The sequence below is a fragment of the Anastrepha ludens genome, chromosome 5, assembly GCF_028408465.1.
Source record: "Anastrepha ludens isolate Willacy chromosome 5, idAnaLude1.1, whole genome shotgun sequence".
NCBI lineage: Eukaryota > Metazoa > Arthropoda > Insecta > Diptera > Tephritidae > Anastrepha > Anastrepha ludens.
The window spans coordinates 54,374,716-54,393,859 of record NC_071501.1 but is presented as its reverse complement, the minus strand read 5'-3'; the positions used below and the strand labels follow the sequence as shown (position 1 = coordinate 54,393,859).

At 42.7% G+C, this 19,144-nt stretch overlaps 1 protein-coding gene across 2 annotated transcripts in view; it reads left to right on the top strand.

The window, feature by feature from the left end:
• Positions 1 to 19,144, top strand: part of LOC128863373 (E3 ubiquitin-protein ligase CHIP) — a 30,992-nt gene that overhangs the window by 5,112 nt on the left and 6,736 nt on the right. For both annotated transcript variants that reach the window (XM_054102501.1, XM_054102500.1), the window contains exons 4-5: positions 18,270 to 18,411; positions 18,468 to 18,573. In XM_054102501.1, the coding sequence (XP_053958476.1) occupies positions 18,270 to 18,411; positions 18,468 to 18,573 (248 nt within the window). The remainder of the gene's footprint in view (positions 1 to 18,269; positions 18,412 to 18,467; positions 18,574 to 19,144) is intronic.

Below are 19,144 nucleotides of genomic sequence, written 5' to 3'. Positions count from 1 at the left end.
CCACTTAATTCGCTAAATTTCCTAGCGTTCATTTACAAGTCGAAAGCAAAAAGAATATAGGTATTGTCGCATTTGTGGATCGGCTGATTCTTGTTTAGCTGCATACACAAGTTCGTCAAAATAGAAAACTTTAATTGTTACAGAACATGAAAGTAAATCGTTCGATGCCATATTTTAGGCCTTTTCGTTCCGCCGAGCGTGATGAATATATGCAGCAACTGGTATAAATAAACATATCTTGTTAGCGCTGTCAAAAATTGCATTTGTATGCGAAAATTGTGAGTTATCCCAGTTGTATGAGGTATAACCGTACTCGCTAGCGGTGAATCTGGTCCGATAACTTTGTTGTTGCTTTCGCAAGCAAATTTTTCGTGAAGTGAGTAGAGTCCATAGATAGCGGAAAATTGTGGAAATTGAATTTTAGAATATGACTATATTTTTGTAATGCTGGTATGTAATGAGGGTAATAAAAGAGCATCCTATTTTCGATTAATCGAATAACCGAACTATTCGATTAAGGCATAATAAAATTAAAATATCGCTTGGTATTAATAATATTATTGATATGTTCTTATTATACAGAAAACACCGAGCAATTTTTAACATCTTTCTAAAAGAATTTAGTTTTATATTATAAAGTAATGAAAACAAATAGGTATATATAGATTTAGTGATTTAAGTTAATTTTATCGTATAATCATAAGGTAAACAGAATTTATTATCAACCATTATCCTTCGTGAATTCTATTGTTAAGGAAAGCAAAAATATTAACGCTCTCTGGCAATAAGCAACTTCTTCGGAGTGAGATAATATTTCCAACTATCGAAAAAGTTCGTTCAGACTTGGCTGATGTGGCTAATATGCACAAGAATTTTTAGCCAATTTCCTTTTTGTGCGCATGCTTCAAGCGATTGGCTAAGGAGGTAGTGGAGTTGTGGAAGTAAAAGACTTCCCAAACAAGCATAGTAGAGTAGTAGACAAGTAATACCCAAAAAATCCAAATCATATATAAAACCCAAATAAGTGTAACTAATACATACTTTCAATGAAAATTGAAAATAGGACTGCCTCTCGATCGTTCGAATATTCGAATAATTTTAAGGGCCGTTTTATCTAACCTGACATAACCTAATCGAAATGAAAGGAACTATCAGACCTCTAGACTGAGTTCTGCCTTTAAATTAGGTCTCTAAGAGCTTTATTGACCAAGACTTAGACTAGACTTATAGGAATTCAAAGCTCGTTTTCTCGAATGCACGTTTACAATGTTTTGTTTTGTTGTTGTTGTTGTAGCAGTATCTTCGCCCTGTCAGTGTAGTGTAAATTACCGGTCGTCTTCGTCTAGCTCATCTAACGGTAGGCCCAGGAAACTGGCAGTTTCGACGGGTTGGGTCCAGAGGGAGAGAGGTGTTAGATGAGTGGGTTTGATGGGGCATGTGAAGAGGTGGTTAGTGTCGTGCGGGGTACCTTCACATGCAGGACATATGTTTAGTATGTCGGGGTCGATTCTGGATAGGTAGGAGTTTAACCTGCTACAATATCCAGAACGTAGTTGTGCCAAGATTACGCGGGACTCTCGAGGAAGCTGGAGCTCTTCGTCTGCGATAGGTGGTGGTTGGACTCCGATAACGGCATTCGGGGGTCGAGAGCTTAGGAAGGTGGTAAGTGTCTCCCGATGAATGTCGTTAATAGCCTGTCTGTATACTGTCCGATCCTGGAGAGGTCTGTCCGTTTTGTCCTGGATCTCGTCCACGTAGTTGAGGAAGTGTCTCCTGATGTGCCTGGGAGGTGGCTCAGGCTCGAGCAGGTGTCTGCATGGGTGAGGCCTACGGTGACACCCAAGCAGAAACTGCTTGCCGAGCATTTTGTTATGCTCCTTAACCGGGAGCATGTGCGCCTCGTCATGTAAATGGTGGATAGGGGACATCAGGAGACATCCTGTCGCGGTCCTGATGGCAGTATTCTGGCAGGTCTGAAGCTTCGTCCACTGCGTATCACTGGTTCCAGGCGACCAGACAGGCGCGGCATAGTTCAGAACCGGTCGGCCTATTGCTTTGAAAGTCGACAGCAACATTTCTTTGTCTTTGCCCCAAGTGCTGCCGGCAAGCGACTTGAGGACCTTGTTGCGATTCTGTACTCTCGTTGCAATAGCGGTTGTGTGCGCCGAAAAGGAGAGCAAGCTGTCAAAGGTGACTCCCAAAATTCTGGGGTTGTTTATCGTCGGAATTGGGGTATCGTCGACGTGTACCTGAAGTGGCAGCTTGACCTCCTTTGTCCAGGTGGTAAATAGGGTCGCCGTGGATTTCGTGGGAGAAAGTTTTAAGTTTCTCGCAGTGAAGAAGCGAGAAAGGCTGGCGAGGTAGTCGTTTACTTTTGAGCATAGGCCATCAATGTCATTGCCCGACGCCATTATCGTGCAGTCGTCGGCATATGAGACCAGTGAGACTCCCTCTGGTGGCTGGGGGGAGTTTCGAAATATAGAAATTAAAAAGCAAGGGTGAAAGGACACCACCCTGCGGTACTCCTTGCTTTATTTTTCTCTGTTTTGAGGTTTGGTCTCGAAATACTACCGACGAGTGACGACCACTCAGGTAGTTCGCGGTCCACCTCTTCAGCCCTGGCGGGAGTGTCGACTGTAAAATGTCATCTAGTAGCGTGGCGTGGCTGACTGTGTCGAAAGCCTTTTGTAGGTCCAACGCTACTAGGACAGTCCTCTCGCAGGGGCGGTTTTGGTTAAGGCCGCGGTTTACCTGGGTGTTTATGACGGTGAGTGCCGTGGTGGTACTGTGCACTCTACGGAAGCCATGCTGGTGTGGGGCTGGAGTCAGGTGTTGAGTGAGGAGTGGGAGTAGAAGGGCCTCAAGTGTCTTCACTACTGGGGAAAGGAGAGTTATCGGACGATAAGACTCCCCTTGGTTGGCGGGTTTCCCAGGCTTCAGCAGTGGGACCACTCTCCCTAATTTCCACTTATCAGGAATGATGAGAGTGGCCATAGACAGGTTGAAGACCTTTGTGAGATATTCTACTCCCAATGGACCCAGCTTTTTCAGCATCAGCATGTTTAGTCCGTCGGGGCCAATGGCTTTTGATGGTTTCATGTGTTTGATGGCCCCCTGAACCTCGTCGCTGGTGAAAGTAAGCGGTGCACTGTAGTAGGGCAGTTTGTGCAGCCGTCTGGTGGCACAACGTTTGGATCTGTCGACCGGAGGATGCAATATAAATTGCCGGCTAAAGTAGCTCGCGCATCTCTTCGGGTCCGACGAAGTACGACCGTTGAAGGTGATATCCACCTTGTCGTTGTGTTTCGTCGAGTTCGACAGGGACCTTACGGTGGACCAGAGCTTGCTCACACCAGAGGTGAAGTTACAGGACTTCAGATGCTCTACCCATTTGGTCCGCTTATGTTGGGTGACCAGTTGCCGGATCTCCAAATTGAGATCCTTTATACGAGGATCCCCGGGATCGGCCTGGCGTAGACGGTCACGCTCGTTTGCCATAACGGCTGCTTCGGCTGGGAAATTGGGACGTAATTCCCGGATCCGTCCAGCAGGTATGAAGCGAGCCGCGGCGGCTGTAATCGCCTTGCGGAGTGCGCGTTCGCCTGCGCGCACATCGGTGGGAGTGGGTAGGGCTGCGAAGATGTTCTCAGTAAATTCCGCGAATCTGGTCCAATCAGCTTTGTTAAAGTTGATATATGACCGGTGATCCGCGGAAACAAAATCGGCGGGTCTCTCGATCGAGATGATAATGGGCAAGTGGTCTGATGCAAGCGATAGCATAGGTCGCCAGGTTATGCTATTTATCAGTCCAGCGCTAGCAATTGTTATGTCAGGCGAGCTGCTACAATTGCCCACTACCCTAGTGGGGGCGTCGTCGTTTACAGTGCTGAACGTCGAATCGTCTATCTGCTCTGCCAATAGCTGTCCCCTACGATCATTTGGCAGGCTTGAATGCCAAAGATCGTGATGCGCGTTAAAGTCACCTACTACCAATCGGTTTTCTCCCCTGATGAGCGCACCAATATCGGGGAGATATCCTGCCGGGCAGCAGGTGACAGGGGGTATATAAATATTGTAAATTTCGAGCTCGGCATCGCCTGACCGGACAGCTATACCTTGACGTTCTAAGGTGCTGTCCCTGCGGTCGATGCCTTCATCAATAAGACGATACTGCACTGAATGGTGTACTATGAACGCTAGGCCACCACCGTTGTCTCGCTCGCGGTCCTTTCGGTGCACGTTATAGCCGTCCCTGGTAATCAGGGGGGAGCTAGCGTGCAGTTTTGTCTCTTGGACCGCAGCTATCTTAATTCCGAACCGACTCATGAAGTCGACTATCTCGTCAATCTTACTCGTTAGTCCGTTGCAGTTCAGTTGCAAAAGCTTGAAGCTTCGCGGGAGGGTCGTCGTAATTCGGGGGGTGAGGGATGCGTGATGTTGTCTGCGTTGGTCCTGCTGTGCGTTCCGCAAAATGGGGAGTGGCCTGATGTTGTCGGGTGGCCGCGCCACGGTGGGCGGTTGCGGGTGCAGAGCTCTGCAGCAGGGGGCAACGTAGTCGCGTGTCCACTCACGGGTGGTGTGCAGGCCGGAGCACCTCCGAAAGTGACACCAGCCACTGCAAGAACTGCATTGGACAGTTGTCAGGTTCCGAGGTACTACGGTCTGGCACACGGAGCAGACTGTGCGGGGGACCAAGAGCTGCTGGTTTGTCCCCGCACTGGGGTAGGAGCAGGAGGGTTGTGGGTTGGAGAGGGAGTCGTGTTGCTCTTGGGGGCTCCTGGCCGTTGAGGTGTTGTTAGTGGCGGCAGTGTGATGTGCCGGCACTGAGGGCAGTGTCGCCGTAGAGGCGGTGACCGCCTGTGGGCGGGAGCAACACGTGGCCACATACCTTGTGGGCCACTCCCTGTGAGTCTTAAGGCCTGAACAGGTCTTAAGATGGCACCACCCGTTGCACTGGTTACACCTAACCGAGGTGGAGTTCGGGTGGAGCCGTTTGTGGCAAATGCAGCAGTAAAATACTTCAGGTCCGGGGTTGGGTTCGACGCCAGCCCGGAAGAGAAGTATTTGGAGCAAACTGGCTGCAATGAGTTGCTCCTGTGACGAAAGGTTTAGGGTAAAATACGGTGCACTAGACAGGGCTAGTGTACTGGGGCGGCAGCCCTTGGTCGGGAATAAAAACCCGAGTCATTCCGGTAACGTAGAACCGGCTGCCATGGGAATGAGTCATTCCGGTAACGTAGAACCGGCTGCCATGGGAATGTTGTTTGTGTGTTTGTTTTGTCTACCTACATCACTGGTAAAATACCCATTAAATATTTTATATGTAAACGGGATATCGTCAAGAAGTAGCTTTCCGGCGTTTACTGAATGGCTTTTAGGGGATTTTATCCCGCTCAAATGCCCATAAATCGTCTATAGAATCTTTCTAGGAATTTATGAGCTGCTAACTTCCTAAATTGTAAACAATTCAAAACCAGTGTGTCGGTAATTCAGTGCATATAAACAAATTAGACTTTTTCGGCTTTTTGGCTTTCAACTTAAATTTGACAGTCTTATTATTTTTGACCTTTAGACATTTAGTATGGTCGAAAACGGCTTTAAAATAGGCCAAGTAAAGGCCGTCGATTATTTTCTTCGAGCTTTTTCTAACAGTAAGCTACGGAAAAGTTTTATTTCGATGAGGACGAACCCAAGGGATGGGTTGTTATATGATGTGGTTTGATGTGGGTTCAGTTAAATCTTGTCGTTGTCATCATGAATGTCACTTCTACTGTGTGGAGGAGGCGGTGTAGCCTCCAGCAGGCGTTTGTTGAGGTAGTCCTTGGGGAAACTACCCAGCAGTAAATATGTTATTATTTACTTTAGCTCCTTAACTGGGGGAGTAGGGCATTTTATGGAAGATGGTGACAAAACCCTGTCTCGGTTGGTAAACCTTATTATATCGTATAGTCTATTTAGTAAGATGCTTTAGCTAGTTGGTTTTGTTTATCACTTCATTAAGCTTTAGGATCTCGTCGATTCCGATGATGTGCTCTGAATTCCATTCTTTTCTACTTATCTTTCTGATTACTATGAGGAATTTGTTCCTCAACTTTTCAATATAATTTATGCTAAGTTATTGTATAATGAAAATTATAAATTTACTTCACTATAGTATAAAAATAGAGTTATCGGACGATAAGCTTCCTCTGGGTTGGTGGTTTTCCCAGGCTTCAATGGTTGAACCACTCTCCCTTTGCATCGCTGGCAAAAGTAAGCGGTGCATTGTTGTTTGGCAGTTTGTGCAATCGTCTGGAAGCACGACGTTTGGAGCTGTCCTTGTGCTCGTCGAGTTCGACAGAGCTTGCTCACACCAGAGCTAAAGTTGCAAGTCTTCATATGGTCAACCCATTTAGTCCGCTTATGTTGAATGACCAACTGCCGAATTTCCAAATTGAGAACCTTTCTCTGAGAATCCCCGGGATCGGCTGGGTGTAGGGGGACACGCCCGTTTGCTAGAACAGCTGCTTCCGCTCTGAAATTAGGACGAGGTTCCGGAGCTTTCCAACAGGGATGAGGCGAGTCGCAGCAGCAGTGATTATCTTGCGCAATGCGTATTCGTCTGCGTCTACATTAGTGGAAACCGAAACTGCGGCGAAGGTGTTCTCAGTGAATTCCGCGAAGCTGACCCAATCCGCTTAAAGTTTGTATAGGAGCGGTGATTCGCGGAAATAAAATTGGCGGATTTTTCGGTTGAGGTGGTAATGGGTGAATGATGTACAATAGTTAGCATAGTTGTCCAAGTTATGCTATTAATTAGAGCATCTCCGAAGATGGCACCTATTGCAAGATTTGCACTTTATTGATGTGAGGAACCGAAGTATTCTGGTTTGACTCGCGGAACAGACTGTGTAGGGGACCAAGAGGGGGGATTTGGGAGCGGGAAGGGGTGAGGGTTGAAATATAGAAAGAAGGGGGCGAGATGTTGCTTTGATGAACTCCGAAATTTGTAAATTAAATGAGAAATAAATAAAACGCCAAAACTTGCAAATATTAAAATTTTCCAACGCAGTGTATTTAAAAAAAAATCAAAATATTATTCCATCTAACGGTATTTCGCAGCTGTAAATTTTCACCATGAAAAAGCTCCTCATAAAAAAATGTCTGCCGTTCGGAGTCAGCTTGAAACTGCAGGTCCCTCTATTTGTGGAAAAACATCAAGACGCACACCACAAATAGGAGGAGGAGCTCGGCCAAGCACCCAAAAAGGGTGTACGCGCCAATTATATATGTATGTACTTCAGCACCTGTAATACTGTGCATGATTTACAATGGATATTAAACAAGTAAGAAAAAATAATAATGCATATTGGATTTTTTTTTAACTTTTTACTTAAAGCTAATCCGTCTTTTTCCGAAAATAAGACACTGTCTTACTTTCTTTTTTGGTCCAAATACGCTCTAGGGCTTATTTTCGGGGGAGGGCAAAAATAAAAGTATAATTAAGTATATAGTTACATATAAGCCTAGTTTTACAAAATTACCTCGATGATTTCTCACCATTCTGTTTTCAATATATTTATTGGTTTCCATCCGCAAATGATCCTTTAATGGCTTGTTTATTGCAATGTCAAGTGTCTGGAGGTAAACAGTCATTCCTGCCGATATCGTTATTTGATCAATCTTCCTCTCAGCAAGAAAGTTTTTCATGTTTTTAGCGCGGTGAGTACTGGCTGAATCCCAAACTAGTAAACTCTTATTCTGACTCCTCAACAGTGGTGGTAGCATAAAAAGATCCCACTTTCTTATAACTGCTTGGGTGCACCAGGATTTTTCAATGCATATATGCCTGAAACATGTTGAATCCTCTCTTTTTTACCTTTAGTAATTAAAAATGGCGATACTTTCTTGCCATCCAGACGAATTGCCAAAATACAGCTAACACGTGCACTATCGTAACCGGTAGAAGGAACGTAAATTGACGAAGAAGCCTTGTGGTGAACTGTAGTTTGAGCTCCTTGGCCTAGGAATACCGTGGTCTCATCCATAGCAATCATGTTAGAGAGTTGGTATTTCGAAAAATCGATGCCATCAACAAAAAGCTTAAACGGAAGTGCACGCTTAACGACTTCATTGCCTTCCAGTTTAAACAATGTTGTTGATCTCCTTAGTGACAGTTCATATCGTTTAAGGAAGTTGTCCAACCAGTGTGACGATGCTTTAAATTCGTCTGCGGATAATCAAATTCAATTGCTGTTTCAAGGGCAAATTTTTGAATATTAGCCCTGCTCAGAACCAAAGCCATTCTCTCCTGCCTGCAATCCTTTCCCAGATGCAATCTTCAACTCAGAAAATAGCGGCTGCCGACCTTATCCAACTCTGCGTTTTTTCTCATTTCCTTGGTCCATCAGTTGACCCAGGTAATCGTAGTCTGCACGCCATTTACGAACTATACGGAGATCCAGCATCTTCTCTTTACAGAATGCTATAAGATTTACACCCCTGGAGTCTACCACGATTGCCTTTTTGTACTCGACGAAACAGCTCTTTCGTTTTGTACTCATTCTAACTGGGGTTAAAAATTATTCACTTTATTATTATTATTTATTAAAATATAATTAAAATTATAGATTATCGGCTAAGTCAAGTGATAAAAACGTAAGAAAATATAAATTATAAGACTAAATAAGTTGAAATATATTTAAAGCTTAAAGAAAATTTGACATTTTTATTATATTTCCTTCAGAAGGGATGGAGAGAATGTTGATTGGATCTGCGTTATCCAGTGTTGTTATCCGTAAGGCGGAGATAGATGGACAATGTAGTAGAATGTGGCGTATGGTTAAGCGGTTCGCGTTGCAAAAGTTACATATTGGCGGCGGACCCTTTGTTAAATGGTATTGGTGTGTTAAAAGGGTTTGGCCTAGCCTTATACGTACGAAACATCGGTTCATCCAAGTAGCAGTCCAAGTTGGCAGTATGGTAGCGGAACCGTGTGGATTTACTTCTTTGTATTCATGCTGGTAGATATACCAATTGGTGCTCAGCTGAGACTTTAAAGCTCTGGAGTATATTGTTTTAATTGATGTTGTACTAAGTGGGTTATAAAAGTGCAAACACGATTTTAATGCAAGGTTTGCGGCATAGTCAGCACGATGATTGCCAAGTATGCCGGAATGTCCAGGTATCCACATTAGTTTTGTGTTTGGCGATTTCTTAATTAACAATTGTTGTTGTGATATGTTGGGCTTACATCCATTCGAATGTTTCTTGCAGCATTGAACACGAATTTGTTATCTGTGCATATTAAAACCTTTTGTTTAATCTTTACAAGATTTAATTCTGAAATTATGTCCTCTAATTAAGCCTCATAGATATTGGCATCCTGCGGTAGTAGTCCGTGAGAAAGAGTTTTGCAGCTTCATTTGTAACAGCAAATGCGATGCCATTGACTTGCTTGGTGCCATCAATGAAAAGAAGATTCCAACCACTTCGTTTCAGAGGGTACACTATGCTCCAGAAAATTTGCTGATATGTTGTGTTGTTGGTGCACTGTTGTAAAAAGCATAAGTCTAGCTTGGTTTGAGGCATTCTCATTGGAGATATCTTCAAGTTTAAATGCTCGGCGAGGTCTTTTACCTCGTATAATGTTGATTTATGTGAAAGTGGTTTTCTTCTTTTATATGAGTGGAATCGCAGAATAATTTGTATATTATGCGACTTCCGAGATATTTCGTGGAATCTTCAAGTGTTTGAAACCCACTTTCCATTAGCATATTTATAGTGGGTGTTGTCCTAAAAACACGTAAACTCCTCCGAATCGCGACATGAAATGGAGCTTTGATTTTATTAAGGGTAGACTTACTACATTTTCCATATACATATTTGTAGACCGTAGTCAATTTTTAATTGTATAATTAGTTTAGCTACGGTAAGTAGTGTGTTTGTGTACATATAACTTGTTTTGATGACAAATATTTTACAATATTCAATCTAGTAGTTTGGTCACTTCTTAATTTAATACAGTTCATTTAATACAGTTAATATGGTTCAAGCAGCTCACAACGGCCGGGATTAGCCCACGTATCCTCTGGGTAGCTTCCGAACACCCGTTCGGGAGTGAGCTAAAGTGAGAAGGCGAAACATTCCAGGATAGCTGGTTGTGCGTTGGGTTTGGGACCCGCCACTTAAAAATCGCCCCCAATGAAAATTTAAAAAAAGCCTCGGATGAGACCTCCCTATACTGATGACGACCCCTGCAAACGAACTAAGGACTATGATTTGAGGGCATGCACCTGGAATGTCCGGCCCCTTAATGGGGAGGGTGCCTCTGCCCGGCTGGTTGATGTCCTCGTGAGAGTAAAGGCTGACATCACTGCCATCCAAGAGATGCGATGGACGGGGCAAGGAAAGAAAACCATAGGACCTTGCGACGTCTACTACAGCTGCCATGTAAAGGAGCGCAAATTCGGTGTCGGATTTGTTGTGGGAGAGAGACTTCGTCGCCAAGTACTGTCGTTCACTCCGGTGGACGAGCGTCTCGCAACAATCCGCATCAAAGCCCGTTTTTTTAACATATCGCTAATTTGCGCCCACGCCCCGACGGAAGAGAAGGACGATGCGACCAAAGATTCTTTCTATGAGCGCCTGGAACGTTCCTATGAGCGCTGCCCCCGCCACGACATAAAAATCGTGCTTGGCGACTTCAACGCCAGGGTGGGCAAGGAGGGAATTTTTGGTCCCACAGTCGGAAAATTCAGCCTACACAACGAAACATCCGGTAACGGACAGAGGCTGATCGACTTCGTCGGGGCCCGAAACATGGTAGTCTGCAGCACCAGATTCCAGCATAAAAAGATACACCAAGCTACCTGGCTGTCCCCTGATCGAAAAACGCGAAACCAGATCGATCATGTTGTGATAGATGGAAGACACGCTTCTAGTGTATTAGATGTACGTACGATCCGAGGACCCAACATTGACTCGGATCACTACCTTGTTGCAGCCAAACTGCGCACGCGCCTCTGTGCAGCAAAAAACGTGCATCTACCTACGCAAAGAATGTTCGACCTCGAAAAGCTGCAATCACAACAGACAGCCAGAAGACTCGCCACTCGACTCTCACTCCTGCTCTCAGAGAGTACTGCCCAACAAACCGGCATCCACGAACAATGGAGCAACATTTCTCGTTCTCTACGTACCGCCGCCGAAGAAGAAATCGGATTCCGGCGAGCCCGAAAAAACAATTGGTACGACGAGGAATGTCATGCTGCCGCAGAAAGAAAGGATGCCGCCTATAGAGCCACGCTGCGGTCGGGCGCAACGCGAGCCATGTGGGATCGCTACAGAGAGCTGAAAAAGGAAGAGAGACGTATTATCCGACAGAAGAAACGAGAGGCCGAAATACGTGAGTGCGAAGAGCTTGAGATGCTGGCCAACAGGAACAACGCCCGAAAATTCTACCAGAAAGTTCGGCGGCTTACAGAAGGTTTTAAGACCGGGGCGTTTTCCTGTAAGAACAAAGACGGCGAACTGGTGACCGACGTACAGAGCAATCTTAAATTATGGAGGGAACACTTCTCGAACCTATTAAACAGTGACAGCTGCGCATGTCACCGAGAAAGTGAAGATCCCGATACCCCAATCGTTGACGACGGAATTGTCGTTCCGCTACCCGACCATGACGAGGTGAGAATAGCGATAACGCGGCTAAAGAACAACAAAGCCGCGGGCGCCGACGGACTGCCGGCTGAGCTATTCAAACATGGCGGCGAGGAGCTGGTAAGGTGCATGCATCAGCTCCTATGCAAAATATGGTCGGATGAAATCATGCCTGCCGATTGGAATTTAAGTGTGCTCTGCCCAATCCATAAGAAGGGCGATCCTGCAATTTGTGCCAATTAACGCGGGATTAGTCTTCTAAATATCGCCTATAAGGTTCTAGCGAACGTATTGTGTGAAAGGCTGAAGCCCACCGTCAACCAACTGATTGGACCTTATCAGTGTGGCTTCAGACCTGGAAAGTCTACCATCGACCAAATATTCTCAATACGCCAAATCTTGGAAAAGACCCATGAAAGGAGAATCGACACACACCATCTTTTCGTCGACTTCAAAGCTGCATTCGACAGTACGGAAAGGAGTTACCTGTATGCCGCGATGTCTGAATTTGGTATCCCCGCAAAACTAATACGGCTATGTAAGATGACGTTGCTCAACACCAACAGCGCCGTCAGAATTGGAAAGGACCTCTCCGAGCCGTTTGATACCAAACGAGGTTTCAGACAGGGTGACTCCCTGTCGTGTGACTTCTTTAACCTGATGTTGGAGAGCATCGTGCGAGCCGCAGAACTTAATCGCTCAGGCACAATTTTTTATAAGAGCGTACAATTGCTGGCGTATGCCGATGATATTGACATCATCGCGCTCACACAACCGCGCTGTTAGTTCTGCCTTCTCCAAACTGGATAAAGAGGCAAAGCGAATGGGTCTGGTGGTGAACGAGGACAAAACGAAGTACCTCCTGTCTTCAAACAAACAGTCGGCGCACTCGCGTATCGGCACCCACGTCACTGTTGACAGTTATAATTTTGAGGTTGTAAAAGACTTCGTCTATTTAGGAACCAGCATTAACACCGATAACAATGTCAGCCTTGAAATCCAACGTAGAATCTCTCTTGCCAACAAGTGCTACTTTGGACTAAGTAGGCAATTGAGTAGTAAAGTCCTCTCTCGACGAACAAAACTAACACTCTACAAGACTCTCATCATGCCCGTCCTAACGTATGGCGCAGAAGCTTGGACGATGACAACATTCAATGAAGCGACGCTTGGAGTGTTCGAGAGAAAGATTCTGCGTAAGATTTTTGGACCTTTGCACGTCGGCAACAGCGAATATCGCAGACGATGGAACGATGAGCTGTATGAGCTTTACGACGACATAGACATAGCGCAGCGAATAAAGATCCAGCGGCTACGTTGGCTGGGTCATGTCGTCCGAATGGATACAAACGCTCCGGCTTTGAAAGTATTCGATGCGGTACCAGCTGGTGGTAGCAGAGGAAGAGGGCGGCCTCCTCTGCGTTGGAAAGATCAGGTGGAGAAGGACTTGGCTTCACTTGGTGTGTCCAACTGGCGCCGGTTAGCACGAGAAAGAAACGACTGGCGCGCTTTGTTAAACTCGGCCAAAATCGCGTAAGCGGTTATAGCGCCAATTAAGAAGAGAAGAACGGCGGCCGCCGTAGCCGAATGGGTTGGTGCGTGACTACCATTCGGAATTCAGAGAGAGAACGTAGGTTCAAATCTCGGTGAAACACCAAAATTTAAAGAAAAACATTTTTGTAATAGCGGTCGCCCCTCGGCAAGCAATGGCAAACCTCCAGCTTATTAAAAATAGGCAATGCTTAATGTTTGGTTGTAGGCTCATAATTTTGCTAACTTCGTCAAAAGCTTTTAAAAAAAGAGTCACAGAAAGGGGAGAGGCGTACAGCTAACTACACAAAGAATGTTCTACATCAAAAAGGTGCAATCACAACAGACAGCCAGAAGATTCGCCATTCGACTCTCACTCCTGCTCTCAGAAAGTACTGCCCAACAAACAGGCATGCACGAGCAATGGAGCAACATTTCTCGTTCTCTACGTACCGCCACCGAAGAAGAAATCGGATTCCGGCGAGCCCGAAAAAACAGCTAAATCAAGTTACGAAAATGGTAATCTGGCCATACTGGTGCTAAAACGGCGTAACTCATTGTTAAATTCGCTGAGAACAAAGTAACGGTACCACGATAGGCGCCATCTCATTATTATTTCCATCAAGCGATGTCCATGTTGTGATGGCTAGAGTATGAGTATGATCCAATGAGTGTTGAAAGATTAAATGAGAACTTGAAAGAGTAGTGTTCGTAGATGTGTCGGATTGGTTAGTGGAGTTGAGTGGTTGAATGGTGACTGCAATGACGGTTGAAGAAGTATGATCTATGGAGTTGTGAGCGATATTGTGGTGAGAAACTTGTGTTGAGTTTAGAACTGTTGAGTAAGATGGCATTTGGCTTAGGTTGATGGTGCTTTGTAGTTTGTATAGGCGTCTTGCTTCAGTATAACTGCATTTGTTCTGAGTCTTTATTTTTAATACCTCTTTCTCTTGTAAGTATTTTGGACAGTCTCTGGCAGAGGAGGGGTTAAAACAGTTAGCACACATTGTGCGATCCAAATTGGGGGACATAAGAATTCGTTTTAGAGGTATGGTTCCTTCGGCAAAGTTTCTTATTTTGATCCCTAGAATATGATTTTCACAGAGCAATGGGCGATTTTTTTGCCTCCCCACAAATCGACCCGGCCTAATATATACCTTCTGCTCAAATATGAACGAGACTGATTTAATAAAACACAAACGGTTAATTATTGTTCAATTTTTATTTTATCTCCTTCAAAGTAATCACTATTGGAGGCGATACACATATGCCAACGTTTTTTCCAATCATCATAGCATTTTTGGAAGGCCGATTTCGGTATGGATTTCAGTTCCTTCTTCGAATTCTCTTTTATGACTTCAATTGTCTCAAAATGTTTTCCACGGAGCGGCAACTTGAGCTTGGGAAACAGGAAAAAGTCACATGGAGCCATATCAGGCGAATACGGTGCTTGCGGAACGATATTAACATTATTTTTGTTCAAATAATCGCGAACAAGACGTGATGTGTGAGCTGGTGCACTATCGTGATGCAAGAACCATGACTTGTTGTCCCATAATTCTTTCCTTTTAAGACGAATGTTCTCGCGCAAACGCTTTAAAACGTCTAAATAATATTCAGCGTTAATCGATCGGCCTTGCGGAAGGAACTCCGAGTGCACCACACCTTCGTAATCGAAAAAAACAGTCAGCATAACCTTAATTTTTGAGCGACTTTGGCGTGGTTTTTTGGGTTGATGTTGGGCCCTCTTTGAACGATTTGTACCACTGGAAAACACGTGCACGCGATAGAGCAGAGTCCCCATAGGTTGTCTGCAACATTTTTAAGGCGTCTGAAGCCGAAATTTTGTTGGAATAACAAAATTTCAAACAAATTCTTTGTTCAACTTGAATTTCCATCGTTAAATTCGAAAAACACACTCGAGCTTGACTTGTTTACAGTAGCACAGAAAATAAACTATGTGACATATCGCGCTGAAATTTGCCATGTAAGCTTATAACAGTCCTACCACCCAACAAAATATTTATTTTTGCCATATGTTATCCGCGGACCGTTTTATTGATAAAGTCTCGTTCATATTTGAGCAGAAGGTATAAACATATTATTATTCTTCTTCTTCTTAATTGGCGCGATAACCGCTTACGCTATTTTGGCCGAGTTTAACAAAGCGCGCCAGTCGTTTCTTTCTCGTGCTAACCGGCGCCAATTGGACACACCAAGTCAAGCCAAGCCCTTCTCCACCTGATCTTTCCAACGCAGAGGAGGCCTTCCTCTTCCTCTACTACCACCAGCTGATACCGCATCGAATACTTTCAGAGCTGGAGCGTTTGTATCCATACGGACGGCATTGACCAAGCCAACGTATTATTCGTTGCGCTATGTCTATATCGTCGTAAAGTTCATATAGCTCATCGTTCCATCGCCTGCGATATTCGCCGTTGCCAACGTGCAAAGGTCCAAAATTCTTGCGCAGAATCTTTCTCTCAAACACTCCAAGCGTCGCTTCATCGGATGTTGTCATCGTCCACGCTTCTGCGCCACACGTTAGGACGGGCATATTATTACTTATACTTAATAAATCAACAGCATTTTTTAACAAATTCTTTTTTACACATTATTTTAACTAGGGATTATTTTCGGAGGGTTTCTTATTTTACAAAGAGTTCTGAAAAACACGATAAGGCTTATTTTCGGAAAAAAACGGTAGTTTGTGCTGCCACCTTGTTTATAAATTATTTCGTTAATAAATTGAAGAATGGACTTGCACAAATTCTCCAGATAGCCTTATGAATGTTTTGGTCTTCAAATTGTTGCCCATTATATAAACCCTATGAGCAACCCATCCCCATAGATTTTCAATGATGCTAAGTTTTGGCGGCCATGCTAAAGTTTCAACGTTTTGCGACGCAGCTCATGTGAAGTTGTACAGGTGCGTTATCCTGTTTCTAGATCCAATTAATGGGGTCAAATATTTCACGAATCTCGGGAAAAGATGATTCCAACAGAGCTTTATAGCTGTTTGCCGTTATTTTGTAATCTACAATTTCCCATTCGAATTGTGCGATACTGTTTCCCATACCATAACACCACCGCCACGGCCGTGATGTCGACCCAGGTACCTTTCCTTATTTTTAAGTCAGGGAAATAGTAATTGTACCAGATCCAGATTGAACTTCTTTTTGTTACTAAATACTACTGTTTTCCATTCCCCGGGACCGTTATTTATAATAAAACTCTTTGCGAAATTTATTCAAATGTGTTGTAATTTTTTATGCTTCAGATGTGGCGCTTTTAGAATAGCTCTTCGAACAGTGGATTTGCTAGCTGCAACATTTGCCATTTCTTTAATTTTTGCTGTTGGAAGGGCGAAATGTAAGGGGTTACATGGGTTTCGTCAGGTAAAAAAAGGCCTATTTTCAATATTTTTGTTTTTCTATGTAAAAAATTATTTATTTAATTCAAACATACATATTTAAAGAATAATTTCTGAAATTTTCAAAAAAAAAAAATTAAAACTCTTCCATTGTGACGACATTTCCGGTGACCCCTCGAAAAAAGGTGCGTCCGTGTTGTCGGCATAACTCCTGACAGGATCATCGAAAATGAAAAAACAAAAATAAGTGTTTTAGTTAAGACCATAAACTCGTGTTTGAACGAAAGAAAGAAAAAAAATTAAAAATTGGAATTTGGCAAACATTTTTCCAAAAAAATGAAAATTTCGGCCAAATTTGCTTGAGATTTTTTTTTTTTAAAGTGGTAATTGAAAAAAAAAGCAAAATCCTTCGTTCAAGCACGAGTAAATTGTATCTCGAACACCTGTGTAAAATTTCATCAAGTTCGGTTGAGTAGTTTTCGAGAATATTTGACAACCGACTTTGAAAACACGGTTCCGAGAAAAACGCGTTTAAAGTTTTGAGTAACAATAAAAGTGGCTTGGAGCGCACCCCTTCCAAAGGCTGTATCTCCGAAATTATATATATATATTGTATATTATTCGGATCGACTTGAAAATTTAGGATAATATTCTTGAGATGTTGTAGAAATTAATAAGAAAAAAATCGATTTTTTGAACCCACTAAATCCATGTAACCCCTTAATGCAATCCTACGGATTTTCCGGGTTTTCTTCGGTGTGAAAGCCATCGTATTTCTGCCTTTGTAGTTCTTACCACAGGAGGCATCTTGTTTCACAAAAACGATCCACGACATTTGGACTTCGGCCAATCTTTTTGGCAATTTGGTGATTTTATAGTCCCTCTGAGTTCAAGATATCGATTCGCCCTTTTTTGCAATCTGTTCAATCCTTCTTCTTTTCCGTTTTATTAAAATTAAAATGTTTCCGACCAAACACATTACATACCTACTTAAAAAATGATCCCTTTTCACAGCTTTAATGCACAAATAATGTAGGCTAGCTCAAGTGAACCAATAAATCAAGCACAATATTACAACTGCTGCAGTTTTACTGCTGAGAAATACCGTTATATGGAATAATATTTTGATACATGTTTATTTTACAGTCTTCACTTGAATTATCAGCAGCCCTTGTGTTACTAGATGAAATACAGTTGCTTTAACACTAACCGTACCGGTGTATCACGTATACCTATTTTTACCGCAACCGGTCATTTGACCGGTTATGAAATAATTGTTTTTTCAAAACAAATTTTTAATTTTTTCTAATACATAATTAATATTTTCAAATAACAGTAAAATAATAAATAATACATTTTAATTTTTTTGTATTATATATTATAACACAAAGGAAACAAGAGATTATAAGTGCAGACAAATAAAAGGTTTAAATCATACGTGATTGGCTGATAACATTCTTAAAATAGTTATGTGGAAATATGGTACTTCTTAAATATTTATACCAATAAATCCGTGCACGGAAGAATTTGATGTAATTTATTTTTGTGCAACCTATTAAAGCAATTTCATACTCATAATGTTGAATCGTGAAATTTGTATGTACATAAATACACACGCATCTACTTTCCCAGTAATTCGCACAGAAATTAAGTGGAAATATGTACATATGTATTTTGAACTTGACTTTGGAATCAATCACTGGATCCTTTATTTTTAACTTTACAGCTTTCGATTTATCAAAGGAGCAGAAACAGAATTTCGGAGATGACATTACTTCGCAGTTACGCCTAGCCCGTAAAAAGAGATGGAGTTTGTTAGAAGAAAAACGGATATGTCAAGAGATCGAACTGCAAACTTATGTAAACAGGTATGATTCCCGAGACCTTTGACTGATACATGCATTACATATTAAATTATTTGCAGACTTTTAAAAGAGGATATGGACAGGCATTTGGGTAGATTAAAGCTTGACGAAAATATTAACGAACATGAATTAAAAGAGAAGCAACAAGAGATTGAACAGCAGTGTGTAAGTGTTTTGTAATTTTTTAATAAGTAAAATTTTATTTAGCTTTAATGCTTTTTGCGAAAAATACATATCTAAGCTGTCATTTAAAAATTATTACGTTTATTAGGAATAAATATAATAATATAATAATAATATTGATTATGCGGCGTCCTGGCAAATCTATTATATTTAGTCTTGCCATAAATTCTGTGACAAATTTTACAATGCGAGAACAAATTTGTAGAAAAAAGTTCCGTTATTTTAGCTTTTGTTCGTATGCATTGTATACTTATAAATTATACTCGGTTTCGTGGCAAATTTCCGCTGTTGACAAAGGAGTGGAGAGCTAAGGATTATCACACTGCAGTGATTATATTACATAAGTGTGGTAAAAGTGCAAGTGAGATTTACGAATTGCTGGAAAAACTTAATATTTCAAGAAAGTTTGTTCACCGCTCGAATGATCTCAAACGTCTGAAGTGACAGACAGAAAAATAAGTGGGTTAATCAGGAAGCATAAAATCATGCCCAGGGAAATGAATGTACCGAGCAGATCCATGTCAAGACTAATTAGACATGATCTTAACATAAA